The sequence below is a fragment of the Temnothorax curvispinosus genome, unplaced genomic scaffold (genome assembly GCF_003070985.1).
Source record: "Temnothorax curvispinosus isolate PA1 unplaced genomic scaffold, ASM307098v1 QBEX01015641.1, whole genome shotgun sequence".
NCBI lineage: Eukaryota > Metazoa > Arthropoda > Insecta > Hymenoptera > Formicidae > Temnothorax > Temnothorax curvispinosus.
This window is the reverse complement of record NW_020225421.1, coordinates 1-23,022: the sequence shown is the minus strand read 5'-3', so window position 1 is coordinate 23,022 and position 23,022 is coordinate 1. Positions and strand designations below refer to the sequence as shown.

Sequence of the window (23,022 nt, the reverse complement as noted above, 5' to 3'; positions counted from 1 at the left end):
CTGAAAAGATGATAGTTGTGTCACGAGCATGCATGATCGTGCGCGAGAACAGTAATTTATTTCATCATGCGGCGCGAGGAAGAAGCGTTTTTTTTTTTTAATATCTCGTTCACGATGTCGTGAATCGGCGACTGACAAATGAGACGAGTTTTGCGCTAGAGTTTCATCAAGAATCGCGGCTATATACGACCAGATGACCCTTTCAAGATCTAATCTCCTACCTGCGAAAGCGGAGTTTCGAAATTTCTATCTCTTCTCGAATAAACGATAAGCGCGCGTAAGGCATATTATACATTCGTATGTTGATTTAGGAAACGTTGATGGATCAGATGCAATGAGCTGCAGTGGAAAGCTACGAGGAACAAAAAACAAGAATAAATTTTTCATATTATTGTATATTGTATATAACACAGTTAATTATAATAAATTATAACTATATAGTGCATCCTAAAATTACTTTATATTTTTGTACAAATGTTAATACTTCAGAGCGTTCTTCTTCTCCTTCTTTCTTCATTGAAAGAAAAGAGAAGGAGGAATGCTTCGAAGCACTTGTAGCGTCAAGTGGCCAATGCTCGTGCTACCATTGGGGTTTAAAAAATCTAACCTATAAATCTTTCTGGATCTGTCATTGCTGGTGGATTTGGATACAGAGTTTCGATAAACAAACAGATATATCCGTCGTCAAAATCAAAGTCGAAACTATAATACGCTTTCGGATGATTCGTGATCTTTGACAATTTCCACGAGCCAGTTATGAAAAGACACCTGCAGTCCGCGTGTCACTGAATGTAACTCACTGAATGTAATCCATCGCCAATTGTTACTTTTACGAAAAATTCAGCTGAGAGGATGGTGCTAAAATAATCTACGAAATTATTCCAAACAGGTCGTTGCTACGCTGCTGACAAACGGCGAGTCTCCCCTCTACTTTTCTCTAAATGAAAAAATGTCAGCTGTACTTTTCTATACTTTGTTTTATCTTCTGATGTCCGGATGTATAATCTATCCGCCGACGGAATTTGTCTCAGCGGGACTGACCGTCAAAGATGTCTTCGCAAATTGGCTTGGCAGTGAGAATGAGTTTTTCGTACAGTATCACATCAGGCGGAGCGTAGCCACTTTGCTTCTGCATTCTGCACTACCTCTGGGTAATATATATGTTTTTTTTCTCTAATTATATCCAATTGTATCTGCTCTAAATCATTTTTACAAGCGTTTACTGGTGTACAATCCTCTCTTTGTACAGGCTACGTTTTAGGATTGCTCTTCTTCGATCACATAGATGCCGAAAAGCTGTTGCTAAATGATGGAAATTACCTTGGACCGTTAATCGTTCTCTGTGCGACGATTGTTCCACTTTACACGCTAAACAAGGTCTTCGAGTGGTCTGTGAACAATTGGGCCACTCATCCGATAGCAAAGAATCTGTCTGTGTACGGCAATAATAATACTCCATGGACATCTGTCGCCTCGGACATTAATACAGAGTATCGAAGGTTCGTTCAAATACCTAGCTTGTACTTGGGAACGTGAATCTCACGCATACGCGTGTATGCTGTAAATACATGTATTTATACTAAAATAACCATTTCATTTTAGAATAGATAAAATCGTTATTGTCACAAATAGCGTAACTCGTGTCATAGCGACGGACAATTGGATTATTAAGATCACACCTTATAAATTGCAAGTGGCACATCAAAGCGACGCGACCTTAGTCGTGAATAAGAGCGACGTCCATTTCATGTCGCCCACAACGAGAGATCAAGTTCAGTTCATCAATATACAGGTATTAGTCTCGTAGCTACACACAAATCGCTACCGATTGTCCATGATCCACTGATCTACGTGTCGTTTTTCCAGGTGAAACCCATGCGAGCTATGGCACAGGAGTTCGACATAAGATTAAACGCATTAGATTTTAAGGATCTGCAGGACAAAGTTTCACGGCCAATTGCTGTACTGCACAATATAAGGTTTCATAGAACCTTGCTCGACAGATTTATCGACACTTTCAAAGAAGAGGTCGATAAAAATCCATTCTACGATACTGCCGAGGTATCAAGTGGCACGTTTGTTATCGCCACAATTATTTTGATTTCTCTTCTCGTCTGTTTGTCTTCAATATACTTCAATTACATTGATTCATACATATATAGGAGTTAGGTCAATGCATTGGATGCATGCAAGCGTTGTCGAATGTTAAATTGAACAGATTGTGCAACAGTACCGAAAATAGAGACGTTGACGACTGCACGACGTGTTTTTGCCGTCCAATGTGGTGTATAGAGTGTATGGCGAAATGGTCGGTAAATTTTTACTATAATTTATTCTTGATTACTCCTATTTATATCATACATTCAGATATCGTTTATTGTTAATATTATTATTATCATTACTTGAACAGGTTTGCCTCGAGACAAGATGAGGACACACCGGAAACGTGGTTGTCCTCCAAATGTACCTGTCCTCTGTGCAGAGCACGATTCTGCGTTTTAGATGTGTGTCTTGTAAGAAATCCTAATGATTAATTCAAATAATGCGTACTATTTTGAATAATCCTTATTTGTATCAATCTTTTTTAAATACAATTTTTAAAAGAACATCCAAAATTTATTTAAGCAACACATTTTTATACGTGAACTACATGTTGTTTTCATGATGTTAACACATATACAAATTAATAGGCGGGTCAACTCTTTTGCGAGATTAATAACTAATATGATAAACCAATTTATTTTATTCGCACAAATTGATAAACATCAAGCATTATGAAGTTTGACATACATAAAGATTACTGTCATTTTATTATTAATAAATAGTTGCTAGTTCACATTAGAAACTTATGAAAAGCTTTTCATCAATCTGTCTTACGTGTCACTGTACGACAATACGGTATGCAATCTGTATATACAATGATAAGTCGATGATACTTTACGTAAAATAAATTATTTACAGAAGACTCATTGTATCATGAGTCTAGGTGCAATATTCATTGCCATTAGTTCCTGGAAGAGCAACTTTGCCGCGTACGGCAGCCTAATTTGTGAAATTTGCGTTTTGTTTTTGCATCCCTTGCATTCGAAAGTGTTGTTTCGCAAATTCGCTATAGCGATTAAACCACAAAAATTACATATGTGAATTCTATATGGATCTGATACTTCAAACAGACGTTCTCGCAGAAACTGCGCCGCGCCATGAGAAATTTGACAATCCCGTTCCATTTCTCCGAAACGAAGTCCACCATCCCTGGATAAATACATAGTTATATGTATATGTATTACATTTGAATCGATATGACAGATTATAATTAAAGTAATAAAGATAATAACACATAATTACCTCGCTCGACCCTCCATAGGTTGTCTAACTAAAATTTGCACAGGTCCTCTCGCTCTACTATGGATCTTATCGTCCACCATATGCTTCAAACGTTGATAATACGTCGGCCCCATAAAGACTTGCGCGAGGATCTTATGACCCGTGTGCCCGTTGCACATCATTTCGTTTCCTCGCAATTGATAACCGTACTCTTGCAAAAGCGTGGAAATCTTTTGCACGTTCACAGCGTCGTTGAACGGCGTGGCGTCACCAATCTCTCCTAAAAACGTATCAAATTTGTACAAGAGCATTGTCCATCTCAAACCCAAGTATTGCTAAGTGTTACCGTTATTACCTTTATTGGCAGAAACTTTTCCTTGGATGCACTCGATCAAGTGACCGATAGTCATACGAGAAGGGATAGCGTGAGGATTGATAATAATGTCCGGTGTAAGACCTTCGCAGGAGAACGGCATGTCTTCTTGCCGGTATTGAATTCCGCATGTACCCTTCTGCCCGTGACGCGACGCAAATTTATCGCCGATTTGCGGGATACGTACACTGCGCACTCGGATCTTGCAGAATTTATATCCTTCGCTGTTCAACGTCAGCATCACTTGATCGACTATACCGGTCTCGCTGTTTCGTAAGAAAGTCGACGCGTCGCGTTTCATAAAACGTTTCGTTGTACTATCCAGCTAAAAGGCAAATAGCAAAGAATAAAGCACGTTATCCTCTTTTTCCATCAGAGAGGTCTATTTGTTAGAGGATAATTAAAATACAATCACTTTACCTCATCATCCGTTTCCGGCAAAGTAATCGTTTTTCCTATGATCACGTCGTCGCCCGATACTCGAATTCCAGGTGCGATGATCCCGTCATCGTCCAACTTGTCGTATATAGCATTGCGCATTCCCTGGCAAGTTAAGCGCGAGGGCTTCTCGAACTGCTCCTCCTGGTCGCCGATCTTCTTCGACTCGGACTCCTTGTAGGAGCGATAAAACACCGATCTGAAGAAGCCTCTCTCGACGGCGCTCGCATTCAGAATAACGCTGTCCTCTTGATTGTATCCCGTGTAACACAGGATCGCGACGATGCTGTTAATGCCGGCCGGTAATTCACGGAACCTGAGGTACTCCATGGATCTTGTTGTGACCAGCGGTTTATGAGGGTAATAGAGCACGTGAGCCAAGGTGTCCATGCGCACATGGAAATTCGTAATGTACACCCCCATAGCTTGTTTACCCATAGCACTCTGAAAAACAACTCTGTGTATTAGATCTCGTAAAGACGTTAAACGGTAGAGAGAAAAACGCAGCGACTGAAATCTACGCATGATACCTGATAAGTGTTCCTAGGGCTCTGATTATGATCGGGGAACGGTATAATAGAAGCGCACACGCCCAAGATCATCGCCGGATGAATTTCGCAGTGCGTATACGTCGTACAATATGCGTATTCTTTGTCCTGTCGGAGATCATCGGGTGACATAGCTATCATGACAGTTTCTTCCTCCAGGGTGTCTATGTATTCCACTACTCCGCTACCTACTAATTCCTGCCACCTGTAACACACACACACAAATTGATCATATATCGAGCGCAACATTCGTAAAAGCAGACGAATGGAAAGCGGGAATATCCTAGATGCTTACCCGTCGTTATTGTAATCTCTTTCTTTCAACATGTTAATATGCCTCTTCTTCAGCAGCAAATTTTGACCTTCTACTATGAGCAAAGGTCTGCTGATTCTACCAGCGTCCGTGTATATCCGTATCTCGCGGTCTCTAATATCGCGGACCATCGATACTTCCGACACGATGATGTCCATCTGCCTTCTCAGTTTGCGTAAAGTAGCCATCAATTGATCCGGATCGCGATGGATGCCGACCCAGCATCCGTTCACGAATATCTTCGTAGCGTCGGCGATCGCGCTCGGGGCTATCTCCTCAAGGTTCTCCATGGACCACTCCTCCAAGAATTCTAGGATAGGCGAGGGCTGCGAGCCGACGCTTATGTACGCCATCAGCGCTAGATTCTTCACCAATCCTACAGCGGCACCCTCAGGGGTCTCCGCGGGGCACAGCATACCCCACAGTGTGTTGTGCAGCTGACGTGGCTTGGCAAGTTTGCCGTCTCTTCCGATGGGCGAATTCACTCGTCTCAAATGCGACAGCGTCGACGCGAAGGTCAATCTGTTCAATACCTGCGACACCCCCGCCCTCGCCTGATGCGCCTTCTTCTGATCGCCCCAGTTACCCGTAGCGAGCGAGTATCTCAGGCCGTCCGTGATGATTTTCGTCTTGATAGCCAGCTCGAGATTGAAGTCCTTTCCCCGATCTATGAATTTCTGCGCGTACAAGCGTACCTCCTTCATCAGATTTTTGAATAGACCTCGGAACAAAAACGCCAGCAGAGGCCCGGCCAGGTCCAATCTCTTATTACCGTAATGATCGCGATCGTCCAATTCCCTTCGTCCCAGAGACGCCGACAGCAATCTGTGGACCATATAGCCGAGGAAATAAGCCTTTTTGGTTTCGCAGAAATCGCTTATGCCGACGTGCGGCAGCATCTCCTTCTGCAGGATTTCTCGGGCGTATTTAATCCGCTTCTCCTTGGTCACTCCCGGCTTGGCGCCTCTAGTACCGATAAAATTCAAAGCGACGTTCTGTTCCTGTATGACGAAAGCCTCGTCCAAGGACGGCTTCACCATTTCCATCATCTCGGGATCGTCAAAATCGTAAATGATATGTTCGAGGATATCGCGATCGGCCACAAATCCGAGGGCTCGAAAAACCACCATTATGGGGATCTCCTGCTTGATGTAAGGAATAATGGCGATGATGCGTTGGCCTATAGCGGACTTTTTAATGCTGGCACCGCTCTTGGCCATCATGTTGATCCACAAGGTCGAGGTCGGACGCGAACTGTGTTCCAGGCAGGAACGGATTTCCGCCTTGTAGGCGTACTTCCCGTCCTTCATGCTGAACACGTAAACGGTGTTTGTAGCCATTTTCTCCTGGGCTATAAGAACCTTCTCCGAGCCATTAATGATGAAATATCCACCGGGATCCAGCGGGCATTCGTTCAGTTCCGTCAAGTCACGATCGGACAAACCGGCGAGCAGGCAATACTTTGATCTCAACATAATCGGTATTTTCCCGATAAATGTTTTTTGATGCTGCGTCTCTACGGGGTCTTCGCCGTCCTTCTCGATCGTCTTGGTGATATCCACGTACAACGGCGCGGAATACGTTAGATTTCTTAATCTGGCTTCATTGGGCATCATGGGAGACGGCGCGCCATCCTTCTCCCAATGGGTCGGCTTCGACAAGTAAATCTGCTCGAATTTCAACAAATGTTTCACAGGTTTCTCTATCTCGCCCGTGGTGTGCTGCGCCTCTGCCTGCAATTCTATCTGCGGCGAATCCTCCACGATACGCTGAACGGACATTTCGATAAATTCATCGAAGCTATCCAGCTGCTGCCGTACAAGTCCTTTCTCGTCGAAGTACGCATTGATGAGGATCCAGCAGGCTTCTTGCCAAAGTTTGGACGAGATTTCGTCCGCATCTTCCTCATCATATTGACCTGGAAATAAGTAAAAGTAGCATTTTAGGGATTTTTTTAAATTAAGCAGGTTCCAACTGCTCAGTCAGCATGAAAGCCTGTAAAGTTTGAAGTCAAGCCAGCAAAATAGCTAGCGACACTGTTCATACAGCAACAAGCACACAAATCCAGCAGGCCTATTCTTGATAACTCTTGATGAGAGTATCATTATCGTTATATTGTTGTTGCACAGTTTTTTTTTGTCGTATATTATACCTGTGCGATGACAACATAACAATGCCGACACTGTTGTTTAGAGTTACAGAATAAGACTGCAGCAATCCTGCATGAGCAAACTGAACAAAAGTGTATAAAACTATAAAAAATAGCACTTATAAGTTTATAAATACAATTAATATTAAAGTAAATCTAAAATAATAAATGTACCATACATGATACTTTTGCATAAATCAATTATATAAGATTTCATCGACATGTGGATCAAATTTGATGAAAATTTCACTTTGGTATTGACAGCAAAGATGAGCGAATTAGATTCGGTATTCGATGTGTTAACAAAAGTTCGCAAAACTCAAAAGGCAGAAAGGCAACTTTGATAATAAATATCGTAGAATTTCTTTAAAAATTAGCGGGAGTAAAAGATTCAAGCAAAAGTATTGGGAATATCATAAAGAAAGTGAAGACCGCAAAATTGCGAAGGTTTACGAGATATCCTAACCTTAATTTAATTCTAATTGTTTTGGTTCACTTACTGTCTTCGAGACCGAATATATTGCTCATTTTTTCTCAGCGTGCGAAATACGCGATTTCGGGATGTAGCTTCCACGTTAGTCGCAATTTTTCTTGCAATTTCTGCTAATGGAGCACGAATAATCACAAATCAACGCCAAACACCCGGCGAAGATACACACTGAAGCGATATGGCGACACTGGCGACGAGTGGCGACGACGACGACAAGCCGACAATGGTCGCGTTCGGCAGACCAAACCGCTCAGTAGCAGTCGAACGTGATTGGCTCTTACTGTTAGAACCAACTAATCAACGCGGAGTGTTGATAAGACGAACTCAACAGTTGTGTCTGCTGAACGCGCCCAATGGCTGCGTTCGGTAACGTCGGGTACACACGGGTATAGTTCCTTCTCCTTCTAACTCGCTAAGATAGAAAGAGAAGGGAGTATACTCGTGTGCACTCGGGTGTGATGTTTCCGAACGTCAATATGGCGGACATGGCGCCATGGCGGTAATCGCGTAGTGGGAGATGCTAAACATGCGTGTCAACAACAAAACGCGAATCCAAGATCCAAAGTAGTATAATTGAAGTTTTTGTTGTTGCTGAACTCTTCCTCTGTCTTTACATTCAATGTAAACAGACGGGAACTTGTCATTTTTTTTTTAATCTAAGTGGTTACCGAAAATATTTTAATAATGACTACTACCGACGTGGTGGAAATGTTAAAAGAGCCAAGAATGATAAAAATCTGTGCCCCGATGGTCAGATATAGCAAGTGAGTGGAGGCAATGTTCTTTGACTTACGCATTGCGCGTGTATTATATTAATTAACTCCGCACTTTTTTCTAGGCTACAGTTCAGAACACTTGTGAGACGGTACGGATGCGACATATGCTTCACACCCATGATCCTGGCGGACTCGTTCGTGCAATCCTCAAAAGCTCGGGACAACGAATTTACCACGCACGAAAAAGATCAGCCACTGATCGTTCAATTTGCGGCTAAGACTGTAAACGACTTTGTCGACGCTTCAGAAATGGTTGCGCCGTAAGTCACAAATCACAGTTTGTATACATTTTATAAATTTTGACGGTACAAGTGTACTCTTGTTTTTCTCGTGTATTTTATTCCTCCGATTAACAGATATTGCAACGGTGTAGACCTGAACTGTGGCTGTCCGCAACGCTGGGCCATGCAAGAGGGATACGGGGCTGATTTGTTGAGAAAACCAGAGCTCGTCAAGGATCTGGTGTCACAAGTCAGAAATCGTATTCCAAGGCCGTTCACCGTTTCCGCAAAGATACGTTTGTTGAAAGATATACGCCAGACGATAGCGTTGTGCCAAACTCTGGAGAAGGCCGACGCCTCGTTCTTGACGATTCACGCGAGGACTCCCGAGATGCGTAACGAACCGATCGATTTGGACAAGCTGAAGCTTCTCAGGGATCACGTACGGCTGCCCCTCGTGGCGAACGGTGACGCGAAAAGCCTGGAGAGCGCGGAATCCTTGTTCAAGGAATCCGGATGCGAGGGGGTGATGTCCGCCAGGGGTATTTTAACTAATCCGGCGTTGTTCTCGGGACTCTCCGCTACTCCGCTCGCCTGCGTTCAAGATTGGTTGGACATTACGTCGACCGTGCCGACTGAATTTCAGTGTTTCCACCATCATCTGGTATTCATGTTGGAAAAAATCTTGCCGAGGACGGAACGAATGTTGTTCAATAGTCTGCAAAATAAATCATCCGTGCTGGAGTTTCTGGAAAGTTATTACAACATAAAACCAAACGCGTCCGATTCGATGGAATTGACTAGGTGTAATTTTAGTGCTTCGCGTGTACGATGTAAAGAAAAATATATTAATTGTTGGGAGGACGACTCGTCTACCGATTTTCTAGGATGTATATTTAATACGGATTCGTAAGGAGAAACTGGGAGAAACTCAGAGATGTACTCGAGTCTCGCAAAGTTACGGTTTCGCACATGTTTTACGTCTTGTCGAATAATAAACTTGAAAAACCCGCTGCACGTTACCTAGTTATTATCTAGTTCCTTTCAGATTTCTACTGGAGGCGGTGGAATGTATCAAACTGTCTGAAGAAGGACGGAAGACCTCCCTAGTTTTCCTTTTCCGTTTTTTTCGTTTCTGTTTTACATTGAGTTTTTGTTGACGTTATTGCTTGCAATTTTCTCTCAATATTTTGAAAGAAACTCAAGTCACAAATATCGCGGTAACGTGCAAGATTATTATTACAAAGTGACGAACTTTGGAAAATGAGTTACAATACACGTAAGCGCAAACGCCTTTCGCTCTGTGCATTGGCCTAAATATTTTGCACTACATTTGCATTTCTTGATCATCGTGATTAATTCAAAACTGGCAGAACTGTTTATTGCAAAATTTCTAACTGCTCAATTTATAGTCCTTAATTTAATATTTCTTCCCATGTATTAAAACAAAATTATTTATTTATTTGTTCTATCCATATCAACAAAATTATGCAGATATTGATAAGTTAATCGGTAATTTAGTCAAAATCGTCCTAAGTCAGTAGTTTTTAGGATAACGACTTGTACTTGTGTCATATATTCAACAAAAGGAAAGGATTACAAGTCAGCGTATTTGCAGGTCTCACAGAGGAATGTCCTTTGACGAAGGAGAGAAGCTACGGGTACCGACTCTGTGCCTACTGCGGCAATGGGCTGAAATTCATCATATTCTGCTTTATCGCGTTGACTTTTGCCATCACCACCATGCTGGTGTTGCAGATTCTTTACACCGAAAGTATACCGCAGGTATAGATACTAAAAATAGAAAAGAGGGCAATAAGAAGTAATAAAACATTCTGACAATATCCTCGTCTCGTTTCAGAGCAGCCTTCACGGTGCTCATGGAGCAGTTGCCACGGATTATTCCAATTGTTCCCAAATTGGTACCAAAATACTAGCCAGATCAGGCAATGCCGTCGATGCTGCGGTAGCAGCGACTATTTGCATGGCTGTGGTAGCGCCTCATAAAACCGGTCTTGGCGGGTAAGATATTGGCTAACCGATCTTCATCGTCGTCCTTTCTAAATCTTGATTTTGTTTCCAGAGGCGGTTACATAATGATATATAATTACAAAAATTACACTCATCCGATTGTTATTGATTTTGCAAGTAATACAACCACGGGTAAATGCAATTTTGCGCATTGATTTAACGTGTATGACATATAAAGAAAGAAAAATATATGTTACTCACACAATTTCTCTGCTTCAGGTTTCTTTGCCGAGGCTGGAATACGTTTGCCAGCTCTGCTAAAAGGATTAGAATTTGCTCAAAGGTCGTATGGCAGTTTGGCATGGCGCGACGTCGTAGAACCCGTCGTTGAGTTGACTCGGGAAGGATTCGTTATATCTAAGGATCTTGCGGACGAAGTGGCGAAGAATACAGATTATGAGATATTTTACGCCGGGCCTTTGAGTCCAGGCGATAGACTGCAATTGCACGAACTTACAAGGACGTTGGATATTATAGCGCACTACGGTGCAACGGGTAAATGTATTTTGCAACTCTGTGAATCGTAGATACCTAATTCTCATGCAACTTTGTCTTGATTTTCTTGAACTGCACGATTGGATTATTAATATTAAAAATTTTCTTTTAGCGTTATATAACGGTACCTTGTCCCATGAAATTCTACAAAATACTACGCTCCGTGAAAGATTGCTGCAACAATTGGCGAGTTACGAGCCTACCGTAACGATGGCGAGGAGCACAACGTTACATCGCCATACAATTTATTATCCGTCGCACGCGTCTTTTATGCAAGAGGTGATCGAAGCACTGGAAAACCTTCCAATTTTAGCAGGAAATGCATCTACTATAGAATCTCAAGTTCTTGTTGCTCAAACGTTGATGAATGTATTTCTACAGTTTTTTCAAAACTTGCAACATGGTGAGACACGTACTATTTTTTTTCTTTTTTTATTATCACAGATCTGCGCGTAATTTTCTATTAATCTCATAATAATAATTTTAGACGTGAAAAAAGAAACGTACACTGGAGTCATGGCAATGGATTGGCAAGACACCTATGTTACCATCTTATCGTTAGTAACACAAGACGCAATTATATTTCTATACATCTATTAGATAACTGAACGGTCTCGTTGCACTAACATGTTATAAATGATGCAGTGGTCTGAGTTCACCTTTCGGTTCCGGGAACAGAATGGCTGGATTCTTTTTGGACAATATCGATGACAATGATTTGTCCACGTTCATCCCTATTATTTTTCATTACGATGGAGGAATATGCGGATTGCGTGGAGTGCTCGGTTCGAACGATGTTTTTCTTAACGGCCAAATTCTCTACAATCTTATCGTGCGCGCACTAAACGTTTCTGCCGCGATAGAATATCCCAGGTATATAAGAAATTTAATAATCTCAAATAAATAGGCGTGAGGTATATTTACAACGTATCAATTTATTCAATCTTTTTATAGGTACTATTTTGTCTCTGACGGTATGGTGATTGAAGATAATCAAAGACACTCGATGGAGGCTGCGTTGCAGGCTCGATTGTATTCCATGATATCGCCGTTGTCTCACGACGATAGCTCATCCATGAGAAGCGTAAACGCAATTGTTAAAAGGAAAGATTCACTATCGAGTCACTCGGATAGTCGTGGAAATGGAATTGCATCACGATTTTAAGCCATATACGCATTGTTAAGAGCGTATACACAAATGATCAGCAATCTCTGAGAAGCTTGGAGATTATATAATACTGTGATATTAGGGATAATTTCGGCTACACAAACATTTGTGACATGAAATAGTTTGTTTTTTAAACGTCATGTAGTAAACAGGCTAGACTGTAAACATCATAAACTTAATATTTAAAATATTTGATACTATAATACTGTTTTAAATGCAGAGATATTTTATACATATTTATATACATATATATATACATACTTTTGCAAAACTGTCGAATAAACTTCTGCAGTTTGCATGTACATGTAAAGAATAGCATCTCTTCCATATGATATATCTCCTTAAGAGAACATTTATATACATATATTTATATACGGTTGCGTAAAATAATACTTTATAAATATAAAAACATTTTAATAAAATTGCTACGCCTCATTACCAGTTGTTAGACTTTAAGTTGTTGCGTCTCGATTTTGTACTCTTTACTCAACTCCAGTTGCCTGATCCTCGCGTAAAACCCACTGGCAGTGAGAACAACGATATTGCTTAGCCACCAGAGAAACGATTTCTTTTCGTTAAACCAGTAAGTCGCTAAAACCGTTTGGGCGCATGCTTTCGCGGTACCGCTAACGTTATGCGTCAAAGGAGATGTGACTTTTATTTGAAGCGCGGTAAAGTATCCGATGGCGAAGCCGAATACACCGCCGATCGTCATGGCAGTCCAGAAAAGGGGATGTCCAAGCTTCTCGTAATTATACACGGTTGTATGTTCACCGCTGATTATCATTAGCGGGATGAAGATGATAATGCTGTAGACATTGTTATAATAGGAAAGTAACCAGATGTCCTGATTTACGACCGGGAGCGTCTGTTTCATGCGGATGGAGTACAAGGATAACGACAACGATCCAAGCACGCCGAACAGGGTCCCGAGAACGGACAGGGAGCCCGCTACATGCTCCTGATCCACCCCTAACCAGAACCCGGCAATAATCACCGCGCAGCATGCTATGCATTTCAGAGACGTCGTTTGCCCTGCAAACTTTCGCTGATTAGTTACTCCGATAATTTCCACTCGGTTTAGACGGATTTGTTCGCGTAGGATTCTCACCGAGTAAAATGTAGGTAAACACAACGTTAAATACTGTCGTTAGCGAACGGCCCACATAGTAAAATGCGACGCCGACGTGTTTCAGGCACAAGTTGTTAGTCGCTATCATTGCAGTGAACAGAATTGATAATGGCAGTACCTATAAAAAATTTACAAAACATAAAACACTTTATATCTTCTCTTTCAGCCATAAACATTGTCAACTGTTGTTGCAGAGAAATCACAAGATTTAAAGTTACATTCTTTTATATATTCTAATCAAGAGTTCATCTTTTTCTGTTAAATTTATTAAGTATCTATTTTTTTTTTAATTTAAAGTAGATAAAATTTATATGCAATGATTTTCCTCCAAATGGAATAATTAGTTTCCAATCATTTGTAACAAAACAAAAAAAAAAAAAAAAAACAATTATTACATTTACGTTGTACAATGTTCCTAAAGCGATTTACATACCTTTTTCAAAGTGTCTCTTTTAAATGGACTACCATCCGCAATTTCAATGTAGTCTGGGAACCAGTGGGACATTTTGTGTAAAGTAACACAGATAGCTACGCTTACTATACATTGAAACCAAGTTACAAATAGAGGAGCATCCAAATTCACAGTGTCACTGGACAGGAGTGCTTTGTTCATGAATACAGTCAGGATGGACACTACCCTGAAAATTATTTAAAAATGCATTTAAAGAAAAGAGCCCTTTGACCGAGAAATTGGTGAGACTTTGAATTATAAAAATAAGTATAATCCTAAGACAAGATCAACTTCTAATATATTTAAATATATTTAAATGTATAAAAATATATTTAAGGCAGGTTGAACGATATGTGAGCGACTCGATATCATTTTGTGACTTACCAATATGCTGCTATCACAAACGTGATATACATGTACTTTGACGCCAGTCCCTTTTCCAGTGGCATCTTGACAAAGTTTCTGGCACAATTTCTAGGACAATAATCTCGGCTGGATGCCGAATAATCAAGCGGCTACTGTAATTGACAATCCGCATTGATATGTCAAATTATTGTCCCTCGCATGTTGCTACTGCTGTTTGCGAAATTGGTTCTACACGGTTGAAATGTTTCAACCGAGCGGTAGAAAATAATTTTGGGATTGCAATTTGGTGTAATTTAATAAAATGTAAATCCGTATTCTAAATTGCCACATCTATGTCTGTCACTAAAACGTAGTGATAATTGATAACAGCGTTATCGGTGATGGAGAAATTATGCTCGATGTCATCTGTTTTTTCTTTTCCGTTTTAACGCACGGTACTTTTGAGTGGTATCTTCGGAAAAGAGGCAAATTCAATATAAATCTAATATAAACAAATAGAAATCCTGTAAAATTAATTATTGCTTGGGACACGTTATCAAACTCCAATTGACTCCGGCTAAACGCGGCGTGCGGCGTTCTGTCAGTGTCAGATGTCAGATACGATTTAGATTATATAATATATAGATGGTACTCTCTCTTTTCTTGGTGCTGATGTCGATGATAAATTGGATTTTCGATTCGCATGCGGCCCGCGATACAATTAATAAAATAATCGCGACATACGAATAGAATAATTCTACATTTCAAAAACCTGTAGAAAACTGTGTCGTTCGGCTTCTCCTATTCTAAAATCATCTCTTTATTCTCTTTATCCGCTTTACCCCGAAATTTTCTCTCACTCTACTCTCATTCCATGTTCTACGTGGCGCATGCGCAGAGCGGAAATGTGCGGCGCACGTGACAAATGTTGATGGTCAATCGCAACGTGGTCAAACTAGAGTGCGTTCCGATTCCCCACCTGAGTGCTGAAAATCTATAGTGCACGTGACATATACTATAGGATTTTTAGCACTCGGGTGACTCGGGTGGGGAATCCGAACGCAGCCCTAGGGGACGCTCTGTGATTTTAACGATTTTTGGCGCTGGCTCTGGCAGGTTTGGGCAGGTTTTAGCGCGCTTTCGACAGGTTGATAGGTCGATAGGTTAAGGCAAGTCGTATTATATCGTTTATTTTGATAATGGATATAAATGTAGGAAAAGGAGCAATTAAAAAGCGTGAAGTTAACAAATTCCAAGCTTCATGGCTAAACGAAAACATTTTTAAAGGATGGTTGGCTTGTTCGGAAAATAACGCACGTTGTACTGTATGCAATGAGATCATCAAATGTTGCAAAACGGATCTAATTGAACACTCACAAATGGCCAAACATATCGCACATTTATAATCGCTATTTTTATTTTTTGCATTGTCTCGATAGCGCCTCTTTTCTCGAATTTTTTCTTTAATAATTTTGCCCTGCGTGGAGTGTTTATTATATCTACATACGTATGTATATAGAGATTAATCTGTACCATACAAGGGGAAATTACACATATAAATGATAATAAAATGATTATTGCCGGCAAATTTATTTTAAAATTTATACATGATGTGCTACATTAACTCACATTCATTAGAAACTACCTTCAAATCGAAGATATAATAATGAAAAAATAATGTATAGAAATAAACTATGGATAGAGTATGATCACGAATGCGCTTAACCCACGTTCATCTATACGAAATACAAAAAAGAATTAAGTCAATTATTCTTAGCTCTGATCCATTGCGTTTGCTTCGTTCATGTTATTGCCGGTACAGTCCTTTTGTATTATCTCAAAGAGCGGCAACAGTTCCGGCGTGGCCTTAATCTGTCCCACAAATTCGCTCAACGATGGATTTTTATCTGCAAATAAACGTCGCACATATATCGTAAGTTTATGAGTAAGTGAGTGAGAGAGAGGGGGAGGAGGAGGATAGGTAGGTTAAAGAAGAGGCAATGTAAAAGGAGCGGGAGTCCTTTTTGTACCCCGCAAGAAGCGTAAAATAATTACTACTACTATATATCAAATTTCATGCTGTAGGTATATAAATTGAGATCATTTTTAGTTAATTTAGTTCTTTTGAGTTAAAGTTTTAAAAAATTTTATAAATAGATAAATGTTTTGAAAATAGGATTTTATTTAAATTAATTTAATTTTAAAACAATTCTATTTACCTGCATCAGGAATAGTTAACAATGCTGCAACGGCTCTCAACGCAGAGCGTTTCAATTCGTCTTGCTTCTCATACTCCTGCTTCACTGAGTTCGCTTTTACTTTCATCGTGCAAGTACTTTTCAGCGGCTCGACTAATCGCTCCAACCCTATATGATAAATATTGGAGCGTAGGATTAGAATATTAAATGTTCTAAACTATCAAGAATTCTAGTACAAATATAAACAATCGTGCGCGATATACTCACTTTGCAAGACTGCAGTCGGGCACAATTGCGCGAGTCGCGCGGTCATGAGATAAGTCAGCATCTTGATGTCATAATGGTCCCTAAGACCGTTCTCCACATGATTTAGAAATTCAAAGACGTCCAGCCTATCGAGACACGAATCCAGCAAGGTGTACATACATTCGAATGCTGCTTTACGAAGGTCCAATCCGTCGTCTACCGTGTGTTTGAAAGGACCCATCTCGACCTCTCTGATTAGTTCTTTCTGTAATGGAAAGTTTATTACATTACGACAAAGTCTCGGTGACAACGGACAATCTGAACTGATTAGTTCAGACTGAGATTTAGTATTCTCTTAGATTTAAATCTTGCTAACCTTGATCTTAGTTTCCGCGTAAAGATGCGGCAGCACTACGTCTAAGAGATCCCGTATCAGCATAGGCTTATTGTGCGCAGCAGAATTAAATGCGACTAGTGCTACCCTACGCACGTTAAGATCAGGATCCTCTAAAGCGACTAAGAAATTACCCATACATTGCTTCAACATGGCATCTATTGGTTGTGGCTGTAAATATATAAATATTAAATTAGATACATTTGTTAGGGCACTGAATAGCTTGGTGATAAAACAGTTTGTCAAATAAGAGACCGGGTTCAATACCCGATTCTGCAAACTCGCATATAATACAAAAGCTATTGAGCGAAAATATATTATTTCGCTGAGATAGAAGAGAAATAAGAGAAAAATAAATTTCGAGGTAAACTAGGTAATAAATCGTTGTGCTTCATTCCTTAAAGAACAGAAATAGATATGATATATGATACGTCGATATATATGATACTATACGTATAATATAGATGATATTATAAGTTGTGGCTAAGTACCTGATCGGAAATGGTAAATTTAACTGCGGTGACTGTCGTTGTTCTCATAAGAGCTGATGGTGACTTGAGCGATTCTTGCAGTCTTGGTAACAGAGTAGCGGGATCAATTAACGTCAGTTTACCGAGACATTCGGCCACGACGTTACGAGTACCTTCTTCCGTGCATTCGCAATGCCTGTACAAGAGCATCCAGATCGAAGGCACGAAATTCTGCAAGTTTGACACGCCAGATGGACTGGCTGATTGACTTGTAATGATCTGCAAAGACAAATAGTACTTTAGAAATGGATTTCCTATTCCGATGAGCTTGAACGGGAATAAAGACTATTACTGCACGAATGTTACCTCCTTCAACGAATGCAAAAGCAGATATTGACGTTTGGGCTGCGCCTCAATCTCCTGAAGTATGAAAGGTAGATACTCAGGAAGATTTCCAATTGCGATATTTCCCAACGTATAACTGGCCGCGGACTTAACTTCTTCCGAGTGAGATGAGAATGAATTTAGAATCGTGTGTTTCAATGAATTAATTCCGCTTAAATCTCTGTGGAAACATTATTTCAAAGATAAATCTTTTTTTTCTTATAATACAGTTCATTAGAAATAAATCACAATTCTCTTACACGTGTCTTCCTATCTCTCCAATGACCAGCAAGGCGAATATGTGTTGCGCAACGTTCTGAATATCCGTTGGATTTTGAACGTCTTTCAGCAATTGTTGTACAATGCACTGCGCTTCATCGTGCCAAGTGATTGTCAGGGCGGCTGCACACTTAGCCAACGAGTGATAAGCTTGCTTATGAAGTAGGGATGAAGTAACCGGAACTAGTAACATCGCGAGAAGATCTCTATATCCCAGATCTGGCAAATTCGCTTGAACTAAGGCTTGGAAAAACTCAAGCATTGAATTTAATGCGACACCTGTTTGACAAAAATTCAGTTCAATTTGTATAAGCGTACTGAAATTTCTAATTTGTTTAATGTTAAAGCGAGGTACACCTACCTTGAAGAAGCGGCGACTTTACCAAAATGAGTATTTCAGGCAAGATATGTTCGGAAACCCTGGTCAGGGCAGTGGGATGTAGCTTCGCTATGGTAGTGAGAAGATTCAACGTTAATTGCGCAATGTGCAGATCTGACTCGTTTAGTAATGCAGGTAACTCCGCAGTAACCTGTAAAAAAAAAAAAATTGGAAATAATCATCCAGTGACCCTTTAAATATTGATATACAATATATAGTAAATAACGTTCATACCTTATCAAGTAAATCTGGATGCAGAGCCGAGCTATAATTGCGTACTAATGTATCCAGAAGAGGAAGAGAAGCAAGTTTCAAAGCTCGTTGATTTTTCCTCAAGAAAGACCCAAGAATGGGTATTGCTTCTTCCTACAAAAGGCGACAAAACAGCTTGTAAAGAAAGAATTGTGCAGTTTCTCAATCGTATATTTGTACTTTATAAATTTACCATAATCGGTTTCAGATCGACTCTCAGAGGAGACGCGGCTATGCAAGTTAGAGCCTTAACAGTAGTAAGCCTTGTTATCTCGTTGCGCAACCTATCTAGGAAAATAGGTAGGCATACGTGTAGCTTGTCTGACAGAGTATCTCCAAAGTGTGCAAGGATTTGTCCCATGCAAGATATAGCTCTTTCCTTCACCTCTTGATCGATATCCGCCGTTTTGAGCCTCATCAAGGTGCATTGATATATTTCGTTGGACAATGAAGTAAAACCGCGATAGAATGGTTTCTCTATAAGTGGTATATTAATCCGTTATAAATATTGCTCTTGTATCCACGACTGCAAATAAAAATCGGAAATGTAAAATGACTTACCGTGAGGTCTGATAACTTGTACAAGTTGCTGTAACACGAGCAACGCTTCGGCAGCGATCTTGTAGAACGAATCTCCCACTGCTAGTATAATCGGAGGTGCCAAAACGGGCATGTGAACGTGGAACGCTTCGGGTTGATGCGTCACCAATAGCGTATGCACGAAAGCTAAAGTGTCGATTTTCATATTCGAGGAAGAATTCTTATCTCCTAGGGAATATTGTATACCGGGGATCAGTGCTGGAATATGATTAGTTAAAGCTCCAGGCAGAACGAGCACCAGTTCTTTCAGCAAAGAGAAGCAATCCTGTCTCGTTTTGATACTCTTTTCCTTCATCTGACGATGAACTGCCTTCACTATTAGCGGTACTTGTTGTTGCAACAACGAAGTGGGCCCGTCGTCATCGTCCATCGCGTCAGGATCGAGCGCCACGCCAGTAGCCGGCCTCGTTTGTTTCAATAAAGCGATATATGCATGAAAGATGTCTGATTTAACATTTTCTTCTCTTTCTGCAATATTACAGTAAATTTTCATTAATTACTGGATCATGAACAAGATTTCTTAATTAACTGGAGATACCTTCTTTGCATTTTGATAAACAAATTTCGGAATTCAATACGCGCGATACTTGCCTTTAAACCTGGCAATTAATGCAGGAGAAACCCCCTTATAAAGGTCTGATAATAACTCTCTTCTACTGGATACAACCGCTTCCAGACACTTTGCAGCTGCTCTACGAACTTTCCAACTCATATCATCGTCATCGGAATATTCATCCTCCGCATCTTCATCTCCGTCTTCTTCTACGTCCATTGCGGCACCTTCTCCATCAGAGAACTCGTTGACATCATCGTCGTAATTATAGTTTGGATCGTATGTAATATACATTAGGCAGATCTCTATAATCTAAAAGATCAAAGATTTTAGTAAACAATATATAAATATCTGTGTAAGGCATAAGATGGATTCAACTTATGTACCTTATTTATGTGCGGCGTAATTTCTTTCGGACATCTATAAACAAAAGATTCAAATGCCTGCAAACAGTATTCTCTCAATTCATCGTCGTCCTCGTTACTGTATTGAACGATCAACGGCATAACGCGCTCTATTTGCTCGCCGAATCTATGGCCCGCTTGCCGGCTGCAATAAATTTAGACACGTCACATGGTAATTTGTTCCCCTCTATCAATTATTCGCACGTAATACAAATTGTCTACCGACCAGATAGAAGCAATGCACTGGATATAGGTACGTATAACGTTCTTCGTCGTTTGAGTTTGAAGACCCTCGAGAAGATGATCCAGCAATTTGTTGTATAAATAATTGTTGCTGGACGTCAACAGGTGACTCAGCGCTACTATAGTGCGTTTACGGACCGCTTGTCGCGGCGAGGAGAGTTGCGGCAATAATGCAGTCAGAATTGTAGGGTGAAATGTGACTAGCAAGGTGCCAAATCGAGACAATAAGTCGGCTACAATATCGAGAGCTTCTAATTGTACGGATACATCTTCTTGCTGTAAATGCATTATACATACATGTATATATATCATCAGTCAGAGATATGAAATTTTACAACAAAAAAATGAGATAAAGATCGTTTACCTTTTCAATAGCGCTGCTTAACTTGTTTGTAACACGTCTACAGACGTTTGCAACTAACGCACTACAACCCACAGGAAGCTCGGAAATAACAGTCTTCAAGCCAATGCTCGAGATATCGCGCAGCTGTTCCTTGTCTGACACCATATTGCTACATAAAGCATCCACAATGGTTTCGACTTGGTAGTCTTTTACTTTGTTGACTAATGGGCCCAAGCTAAAATCGTATATGTTCTTATAATTGTAAAATCTGACAAAGAATCAAAGGAAGATAAATATGTGTAACTCTTTGCGCTTCAATCTACTTTCTTATTTCATTTATTTTAGTAATTTATAACTTTATGCTGTTATTGCATAAAGAAATCAATATGTAAGACACTCTATATGAATAATATATAAAGGATCTACTAGAAATTGTTTTAGCATGGTATCTAGACAAAGGAATGTACCATTTGACGGCAAGATTTTGTACTTCTCCGTTCTTGTCCTCCAATAACTTAAGAAGCATTTTTACAACTTTGCGCTCAGAATCATCATCCAGCTTGATGCTGTCCTTTTGCAACTCGCTCATCAAATCGTTAGTTGCCATAAATCTGAAGTCCTTGTCGCTGGACGTCATCTGCAAAGGGAGTATACGTGCTATCATATTAACAAGTAATAAAAAACAAGGAATTTACCATAAACTAAGATCTTGCTTGTGAATCATATTACAAGTAACAAGAAACAAGGAACATATCATGTAAACATATATAATAAAGATATGTGACACATTAATCATAAAATAATTACATGTTAAAGAATCTTTAAAGACTAAAACTTTAAAGACATATTGCTCTACATGTGAAAAAATACATGACTGTCGCTGTTCATGTGCGTTCTACACATATTCACATGAACGCTATATAAAACAACATTTTTCTGCTATGTTCCACGGGTTAGTAGAAGATTAAAGAATTCCTCCAATCTATACAGTTCTACACTACATAACAGTTCCTTATCATAACATAATATTAGGACTGACATAATATTATACAGCCTGTAGATAGAATACAATCTTGTCTGCTCAAGGAAACAAAACAAACCACTTTGATTAGGACTAAACAGATAAACAGAAAATACTCCAAAATCAAGAAGTGCCTAATCCATGATCGCTTTCCTTATCTTTTTGAATGAACTATTTTGACTCTATATTACTCATATAGTTATTTTTTAACAATATTTTTTAAAAAAATTACCCACGTGGGGTGTCTCTCACATCCCAATGTAACATCAATTTTCATTGTTCCCTTTGATTTACATAAAATTACATTTGCATTAAATAAAGATTGAAAATATTTGACGTATCTTCTAAAGATAAGTACAAGGATGCTTCTTTAATTGCGAAACAAATTGTGCGACGTTCGATCGATAAAAAAAGCTACGATGTGAACTTAGTAGACTTTTATGGCTGGGGTGTAGTCTAAACCCCACGCGAGTCATGGTAGGGTTAACGGCCCTAATCGTCCCTCGTCGAGACCGTCTTAGGTAGATGCGAGAGGTTATGTTGCGGAGAACAAAAGGAAGCGTGGTAGAAAAGATTTCGTTGGGACAAGTGATTTCGTTTCCTCGATCGCTATCGTTATCGTTATTAGCGCCGTTTATTACCTTCTCCAGCAGATTCGCTATTTGATAGGAGACACTAGCCATGATTGCGGAGTCCCTTCGCAGCCGGTTCAACGAGACGACGACAACGACAACGGCGATCGAGCGTGTTCGACCCCGGAGGTGGATTTCGGGTGTTGCGCGGTGCCTACCTGCTAGTCCTGTAACGCAACGGAAAAAAGAAAGGAAAAACAAACCGGAGTGCCCGGCGACACGGGGGATACGCGGACGCCAAAACCCGCGTGAAAATAATAATGTCGCACGAACCGAGGTGTAACAGCGGCGCTTCTGTTTTCTTTTCTTTTTTTCTTTCTCTCCTCTTTCTCTCTCCCTTTCTGTCTCTTTCTCTCTTCCCTTCTACTGC

The 23,022-nt window shown here is 40.2% G+C and overlaps 5 protein-coding genes across 6 annotated transcripts; 2 read left to right on the top strand and 3 right to left on the bottom strand.

Moving 5' to 3' along the window:
* The first annotated feature begins 522 nt into the window (after positions 1 to 522).
* On the top strand, positions 523 to 2,606 carry LOC112465902 (E3 ubiquitin-protein ligase TM129-like). 2 transcript variants are annotated; one of them, XM_025033689.1, is made up of 7 exons: positions 523 to 807; positions 900 to 1,151; positions 1,250 to 1,499; positions 1,603 to 1,792; positions 1,867 to 2,061; positions 2,163 to 2,308; positions 2,411 to 2,606. In XM_025033689.1, the coding sequence occupies exons 1-7, from the start codon at positions 804 to 806 to the stop codon at positions 2,532 to 2,534; spliced, it is 1,161 nt and encodes a 386-aa protein (XP_024889457.1). In that variant the 5' UTR covers positions 523 to 803; the 3' UTR covers positions 2,535 to 2,606. The 2 variants fall into 2 exon arrangements, with proteins under 2 accessions (XP_024889457.1, XP_024889458.1); XM_025033690.1 differs by having other exon boundaries at positions 524 to 805; positions 890 to 1,151.
* A 117-nt stretch (positions 2,607 to 2,723) lies between these two features.
* LOC112465901 (DNA-directed RNA polymerase II subunit RPB2) lies at positions 2,724 to 7,784 on the bottom strand. The gene is made up of 7 exons (XM_025033687.1): positions 7,646 to 7,784; positions 4,979 to 6,914; positions 4,666 to 4,888; positions 4,118 to 4,579; positions 3,680 to 4,022; positions 3,346 to 3,604; positions 2,724 to 3,252 (listed from the first exon to the last, which is right to left on the bottom strand). The coding sequence occupies exons 1-7, from the start codon at positions 7,671 to 7,673 to the stop codon at positions 2,967 to 2,969; spliced, it is 3,537 nt and encodes a 1,178-aa protein (XP_024889455.1). The 5' UTR covers positions 7,674 to 7,784; the 3' UTR covers positions 2,724 to 2,966.
* A 351-nt stretch (positions 7,785 to 8,135) lies between these two features.
* On the top strand, positions 8,136 to 12,448 carry LOC112465904 (glutathione hydrolase 7-like). The gene is made up of 11 exons (XM_025033692.1): positions 8,136 to 8,399; positions 8,474 to 8,671; positions 8,768 to 9,304; positions 10,288 to 10,417; positions 10,494 to 10,654; positions 10,716 to 10,795; positions 10,883 to 11,158; positions 11,271 to 11,561; positions 11,646 to 11,715; positions 11,804 to 12,031; positions 12,113 to 12,448. The coding sequence occupies exons 1-11, from the start codon at positions 8,320 to 8,322 to the stop codon at positions 12,321 to 12,323; spliced, it is 2,262 nt and encodes a 753-aa protein (XP_024889460.1). The 5' UTR covers positions 8,136 to 8,319; the 3' UTR covers positions 12,324 to 12,448.
* Positions 12,449 to 12,549: 101 nt separating this feature from the next.
* Positions 12,550 to 15,093, bottom strand: LOC112465903 (GDP-fucose transporter 1-like). The gene is made up of 4 exons (XM_025033691.1): positions 14,294 to 15,093; positions 13,892 to 14,096; positions 13,438 to 13,576; positions 12,550 to 13,361 (listed from the first exon to the last, which is right to left on the bottom strand). Exons 1-4 carry the CDS (start codon positions 14,356 to 14,358, stop codon positions 12,772 to 12,774), a joined length of 999 nt encoding a protein of 332 aa, XP_024889459.1. The 5' UTR covers positions 14,359 to 15,093; the 3' UTR covers positions 12,550 to 12,771.
* Positions 15,094 to 15,825: 732 nt separating this feature from the next.
* On the bottom strand, positions 15,826 to 23,013 carry LOC112465900 (cullin-associated NEDD8-dissociated protein 1-like). The gene is made up of 17 exons (XM_025033686.1): positions 22,662 to 23,013; positions 21,467 to 21,636; positions 21,021 to 21,234; positions 20,640 to 20,932; positions 20,396 to 20,558; positions 20,048 to 20,321; positions 19,418 to 19,924; positions 19,050 to 19,333; positions 18,839 to 18,970; positions 18,587 to 18,755; positions 18,207 to 18,504; positions 17,929 to 18,127; positions 17,584 to 17,841; positions 17,075 to 17,263; positions 16,720 to 16,963; positions 16,474 to 16,620; positions 15,826 to 16,161 (listed from the first exon to the last, which is right to left on the bottom strand). Exons 1-17 carry the CDS (start codon positions 22,701 to 22,703, stop codon positions 16,028 to 16,030), a joined length of 3,717 nt encoding a protein of 1,238 aa, XP_024889454.1. The 5' UTR covers positions 22,704 to 23,013; the 3' UTR covers positions 15,826 to 16,027.
* Between the last annotated feature and the right edge of the window lie 9 nt (positions 23,014 to 23,022).

Bases quoted from the DNA above. Each gene is read 5' to 3' on its own strand.
- LOC112465902 (XM_025033689.1), top strand. The intron at 1,500-1,602 runs GTTCGTTCAAAT...ATTTCATTTTAG, and splicing joins ATTAATACAGAGTATCGAAG to AATAGATAAAATCGTTATTG. The intron at 2,062-2,162 runs GTATCAAGTGGC...ATACATATATAG, and splicing joins CATTCTACGATACTGCCGAG to GAGTTAGGTCAATGCATTGG.
- LOC112465901 (XM_025033687.1), bottom strand. From the start codon at position 7,673: ATGAGCAATATATTCGGTCTCGAAGACA. The intron at 6,915-7,645 runs GTAAGTGAACCA...ACTTATTTCCAG, and splicing joins TATATTCGGTCTCGAAGACA to GTCAATATGATGAGGAAGAT. The intron at 4,580-4,665 runs GTATCATGCGTA...GTTGTTTTTCAG, and splicing joins GCCCTAGGAACACTTATCAG to AGTGCTATGGGTAAACAAGC.
- LOC112465904 (XM_025033692.1), top strand. From the start codon at position 8,320: ATGACTACTACCGACGTGGTGGAAATGTTAAAAGAGCCAAGAATGATA. The intron at 11,562-11,645 runs GTGAGACACGTA...TAATAATTTTAG, and splicing joins TTTTCAAAACTTGCAACATG to ACGTGAAAAAAGAAACGTAC. The intron at 12,032-12,112 runs GTATATAAGAAA...ATCTTTTTATAG, and splicing joins GCCGCGATAGAATATCCCAG to GTACTATTTTGTCTCTGACG.
- LOC112465903 (XM_025033691.1), bottom strand. From the start codon at position 14,358: ATGCCACTGGAAAAGGGACTGGCGTCAAAGTACATGTATATCACGTTT. The intron at 13,577-13,891 runs GTATGTAAATCG...AATTTTTTATAG, and splicing joins AAAGAGACACTTTGAAAAAG to GTACTGCCATTATCAATTCT. The intron at 13,362-13,437 runs GTGAGAATCCTA...GAAAGTTTGCAG, and splicing joins GTTTACCTACATTTTACTCG to GGCAAACGACGTCTCTGAAA.
- LOC112465900 (XM_025033686.1), bottom strand. From the start codon at position 22,703: ATGGCTAGTGTCTCCTATCAAATAGCGAATCTGCTGGAGAAG. The intron at 17,842-17,928 runs GTAACATTCGTG...TTGTCTTTGCAG, and splicing joins TTTTGCATTCGTTGAAGGAG to ATCATTACAAGTCAATCAGC. The intron at 17,264-17,583 runs GTACTTAGCCAC...ATATATTTACAG, and splicing joins AATTTACCATTTCCGATCAG to CCACAACCAATAGATGCCAT.